We start from the raw sequence: 5,688 nt of genomic DNA, 5'->3' as shown, positions 1-5,688 counted from the left end.
ATATCGTTGTTAGGCAAAAAATACAGCAAATCATTAATAATTAATAATTATTATGCTGTGTTATAATATGAATCATTATTTTTTACTGTTTATGTGTTAGCAGCATAGATAGTTAGCAGATCTAAAAAACTATAACGAAGTGATCGTATACTATTTTAAACCTTGTCGTATTTCTGATATAAATTTGATAAGCCCCACATGCCTATACGCTGAAATGATTCATTATTTTTCTATGTTACTTAGAGAAGCTTCATACATCGATTGGCGTAGGCCGTAGCGTATCGTTATACCGTACAATAGACAAAGGGTTAAGTTGACGATTATTCGTTATAAGAAAATATAATATATTATGAATTTTGCAGCAATGTGAAAATAGATTACGGCAAAGCAATAATTCCTTACGGGGCTTCCCAAGTTTTCTTATGCAGCTCGAAGACGGTGAATTCCCATAACACGGGTAAGTACAGCGCAATTATTTTTTACTCTAGTAGGCTTAAAATGTAATGACGTCATTCTTTAGTTCCTCGTACCTACTGCAGGTGCCTGGTCATGCGACTTCGAAACATTTTGATTTTTGATAATAGTGTAAAGATAAACCATCACTTATTTTATAATAATGTAGTGTTTTGAATGTATAGTTTCATTATAATTATATTATTACATTGAACTAGCTAAAGTTTTGTGATGTGATTTTACTTCATTTTATGACATGTGATTAACGTAACCAATTTCGTTTGTCTAATCTAAAATGTTTTTAGGTGATCGAAGTTGGATCCTGAACAATTATTACCTACCGCATGAGATGAAAAAAAATACTCAGTATTCTTCGCCTAGAGAGATCCCACTTATCATCTGGGTCAATGTCAATGTTGGCGTAAGTAGTAAGTACTTATAAGATTTTACGCATGGAATGTAATGAAGTTAGAATGTCACCATCAATTTCCTAGGGTAAACAGTCTATTGTAGAAAAAAAAACTATCAATTATAATCTGGATGGCGAACCCTTTTGAGTAGGTATATTAATATTTTACTAAATAACTAAATGAATACTTTTTTAATCAATTTTTATGGGTAATGATTACTCTATGGTGTTTGCTTTTCTCCATCGCCAACCACCACATCTCGACACACATAGTCGAGCGTATACCATGGTGTACCGAACATTGGGCGTTTTTCATAGCTGTGCTAAGAGTGACACCTGTAGAATCTTCCCGATATCTCGATTGGCGTGCAAGAGTGCATGATTTCTAGTCCAATTTAATCTATTATGGTCATGCCTCAATGAAAAAAGACCTTGCTCATCATATGACGTTTCAAACTTTTTGAAAGAAATAGTGCCCCATAGAAACCAAGTTACAATAACCGAGCGGGTATTAAAACTTACTCATTTGTATACATTGATATAAGTACCATGATAATACACCGTTTCATACAAAATCACAATATTAAAGTGGGCAAGTTTTGCAGAATAGGTCAAAGACATCTTTCAAAAATCTCGAATAATCCTTTTTTTGCAATGTGGGTAAAGTTAATATTTAACTACTTGCTACAATATAATATAATATATATATATTAGCGTTCTGGAAAGAAATGTTGTACAACAATAACCCTTATTGCGATGCAGGCAGGGTTAATTTTTCAACCACATTTATCCACATTTTTATGTCCAGAGAGAATGATATTTGAATGAATGGATGGGACCTGTCGGATCTTGATTTCTATTAGCATCGTTTGCGAGGGTCCTTTCAATTTTTCAAATTGCGTATTCTCATATAAATGTTTGTATTCTATACAGGTGCCGTACGTAAACAAAAAGAACTGATGACTTCATTAAAATCTTGGATGCGGGCCGCACCGCGGCCAACATCGATTATTCTAACTCGGAGAAAGATCAGATGCGGTGCCTGGACATGCTCGCCACATACTGCGTGCAGGAAGCTAACCATGAAAAGAATATAAACATGAAACGGGATCTGTTCACCAAAGCCGCAAACCTATACACCACTGCCGACAAAATCATCATGTATGATCATGTAAGACGATACCTACCCACTTTCATTACCTATTTTATTCTACCTAGTCAAATTTTGTTCAAATTTCTTTATATATAATAATATGAAGTGAACTTTACAATTTACAAGTTCAATCCATTCACAACATGACTTGGAAAAACAAAATGAAAACAACTGATTTTTCATTATACAACAGCCGAATTTACTTTACCGGCGAAAATGCTGTACATCTGTATTTTTTTTTTGCAGAATCTTTTGGGCCGAGCATACTTGTGCTTGTTGGAGGGTGATAAAGTGGTGGACGGTGGATGCGCAATTCAATTTTGTGGTGAATCAATCTTCCAACAACATCCCCTCGCTGTTCTGGAAAGTGTGCATCGCTTTCAATAAAAAAGACTACCGCAGCGCTCTCGGCTTCTACAGGGAAACTCTGAGAACCAACCCCAACCGCCTGGCTGTTCTCCGTCTCCGTTTCGGCATGGGCCATTGCTTTATGAAGCTAAATAATCAGGATAAAGCAAGGTTTGGGATACTTACATTGTTTTAAATATTTTTCACAGCAAACGTCAATCTGTGAAATGAGAATATACTCATCTCTCATTTAAAATAGTTCAATATAATAGTTTAAATATTCAGTTAAAATGAATATCTAGAATTTTTCAAAATTGAGTTTGCATATTTCATCAAAGATCCATTAATTCTCATGTTTTTTTAAGTTTTGTTGATTTACGGATGAATGCCATGTGCCAAGTGCAATTTTGCATTATCTATCTTATATTCAAATTCTAAATAGTCATGACTCATGACTCTGGATCCAATTGGTAATGCAAGTGGCTAAACATCCATTTCTCATAAAAAAAATATTTTATATTTAAAATATTTTTTCCAATGAAAAACCATTATAGTGTAACCATAATTTAACCCTGATCATCCACAGATACGATTTCTAGTGCACATGAATTACACAACTGATAAACATTCTACGAATAATGTTTGCTTTATAATAATTATTGACCTAAGAATAAGGTAGTATTATTTTGAAATACGCCATTTCTATTGGCATTTCCCAGTGGCTAAGCCACAACATACGACCGTAGCCATAACCATAATCTAACCTAACCGAAAAAAAATATTTTTTTAAATCGGTACATGTTCAAACACGGGCATTACCATGATCTTACTCCCTACTTCATTTATCATTTGTCAATTTATGGCTACGGCCGTATGTTGTAGCTTAACCACTGGGAAATGCCAATAAATATGGCGTATTTCAAAAAATAGTACCTTATTCTTAGGTCAATAATTATTATAAAGCAAACATTATTCGTAGAATGTTTATCACATTTGAATGGTCAAAGACATAGCTTATAATTAGTTTCTTTAGAATTATCTTCAAATGTGTTAATCGTGCCAATTTTTTAATAATAAAATGCCTAATTTTTGTTAAATTTGGGATCACAAAGATTATTAAATATAATTTTTTATCGTAAATATGTCACTATATAATGTTAACATTAATTTTACTAATGGTTTTGTAAATGCGTTTAAAAAATAATGAATCTAAAAAAATATTAATACCACTGCACATGGATGTACCGAAATATGACTATATTCTAAAACATTAGAGCGAAAAGTTTAAAAAAATACTATTTTATGTAATAAAAATACTTTATGCAGTCATCAAATGTTTAAAATAAATATAAAGGGTAATAAGGCTTCAAAATTATATAAATAGATTATCTAAAACGTTTAAGGAATGTCCAGGATTATGCTCTGAATATACCTAATAGGTTGAGCAAATGGCTGACATCCATTTCTCCTAAAAAACAAAATCTGTCAATACAAACCTCTACTCTGTGGAGGCCCATATGATCCTATTAGGATCGGACATGGTCGAAAGAAAAAAGAAAAAGAATACCATAAAAGCTCCATTTTTACCTACGCTGAGCATGTGGGCCGTTAAGTCTGTAAAGAAAACATGAAGAAATTATATGAACCTATAATTATGTCTGATTAATAAAATTACATACTTAATGTAAATATTATGATATAAATTTCATATATCATATGAGTATGAAATGAAATTTATGACGAAAAGAATAAAATCCTTTCTACATAAATTTTAAAAAGATCTCATTGCTCCATCTATCTAGTAATCATAATAGTAATTCAAGAACCTTGTCTATCCGCTTAATTCAGCAGGGTGAAAATTTTTCTCAGTTCAGTTCATTCAGTTGTCTTGTAATTTGTTTTCAGGGTTACAATCCAAGTCCAATAACAACACAGAGAATCGGGGGTTGTGTGCGGAGAACTGTTACTAACTTGCACGAGAAACCGCGACCAGGCTACGCAGTTTGCACTTTCTGCTTTTGTCCTGCCGCACTTTGGCCTCGAGCAGATGTATATCATTTTATCGAGGGGATTCAGAGAATGTATGTATATTTTATATCATATTTGTATAGGCGTACAGTTAAAATTATATTTTTTACTGGCCCTACCCGATGTGGATCTCGGCTGCCTCATGAAGAGGTCTCATAACAGATATTTTTTACAAGAAATATATGATCGTTTGCTCAACCTATTGGGTCCACAGCTTAACAGTTGATATTCCTAAATAATACACGTGATTTAAGAATGTAACAGTCTTCATTGAAAATATTTAACTTGGAACAGCCTCAGTAAAATACCCATTCGAAAAATCTTGGATCTTCTCAAGCTGACTCAGCTGGCATGCGATAAATCTAGGGTTGATTCCCATGTCATGTTCTAACATTTTTATCAATTAGGTTTGTTTCTGAACCTGTTTCGAGTTATGTAGGGAAGATTGATGAATGTTTCATTGTTAAATCTTGTGTAACATCTTGAAGAATCTATAATTTAATTTAAACTATTAAAAAGTACTAGTATGTCAGTACGAAAATTCGAAGAGATCCTTATGCTATCTATGAATCAAAATTTGTATATAATAGAATATGACCTGGTATTCACCACTTAAGAAAATTGCTTTACAATAATTGTTTTGTTCACCCATACGCACTTGCGGCAGGCCGCTGCGGCTAGCCGGCATACAAAAAAGCCGCGATGCGGCCTGCCGCAAGTGCGTATGGGCACTAAGCTTTTTATCAAGTCATCATCATCAGCCGGGGTCGATCTACAGTTGGATGAAGGCCTCCCTTAGCTTCCTCCATTTTTCTCGGTCCATAATTATTTACTGCCACATACATCCTTCTTCTTGGTCGTTCACTCATGGCTGAGGATCGTGACCACTTTTTAATTTTGCCATCCAACTTTATTGCTGAGTTTTTTCTTATTTTTTTATCAAGTATGAGGACTGAAATTTATGTTCTAGTCTATGTTATTATAATGTTGTAATTATTATTGTTAATACTGTATGGTGGGCGAATTTAAATAATTCATGCAAAGCCAATGTATAAATATATTAAGTTGTTTTATTGTATTCAACAATTATTCCTTCACTGGGCCTCCCAATGTTTCAAAAATGTCATAAAGGCTCAACCAAACAACTACGAGATAATAAAAATTCTTGGATCACTATACGCTTAATCTACCTTTCAATCTTAACGAGATGTAGCTCGAGAGCTCAAGAAAGTCACTGATCAATTCCCAGATGACATCGAAGCTTGGATTTAATTAGAGCAGTCTGATTTGCAGTTAT

At 33.5% G+C, this 5,688-nt stretch overlaps 1 protein-coding gene across 4 annotated transcripts; it reads left to right on the top strand.

Moving 5' to 3' along the window:
• The first annotated feature begins 425 nt into the window (after window positions 1–425).
• Window positions 426–4,372, top strand: LOC147076727 (RNA polymerase-associated protein CTR9 homolog). 4 transcript variants are annotated; one of them, XM_085941411.1, is made up of 5 exons: window positions 426–457; window positions 759–881; window positions 1,796–2,033; window positions 2,262–2,534; window positions 4,269–4,372. In XM_085941411.1, exons 3-5 carry the CDS (start codon window positions 2,026–2,028, stop codon window positions 4,288–4,290), a joined length of 303 nt encoding a protein of 100 aa, XP_085797537.1. In that variant the 5' UTR covers window positions 426–457; window positions 759–881; window positions 1,796–2,025; the 3' UTR covers window positions 4,291–4,372. The 4 variants fall into 4 exon arrangements, with proteins under 4 accessions (XP_085797537.1, XP_085797538.1, XP_085797539.1 ...); XM_085941412.1 differs by lacking the exon at window positions 426–457 and adding an exon at window positions 552–585; XM_085941413.1 differs by lacking the exon at window positions 426–457 and adding an exon at window positions 558–585 and having other exon boundaries at window positions 759–874.
• The last annotated feature ends 1,316 nt before the right edge of the window (window positions 4,373–5,688 follow it).

The sequence above is a fragment of the Rhyacophila brunnea genome, unplaced genomic scaffold (genome assembly GCF_057557595.1).
Source record: "Rhyacophila brunnea isolate RB1 unplaced genomic scaffold, BYU_Rbru_1.0 scaffold_13, whole genome shotgun sequence".
In the NCBI taxonomy this organism is placed as follows: Eukaryota; Metazoa; Arthropoda; class Insecta; order Trichoptera; family Rhyacophilidae; genus Rhyacophila; species Rhyacophila brunnea.
This window is presented reverse-complemented; position numbering and strand designations above follow the sequence as displayed.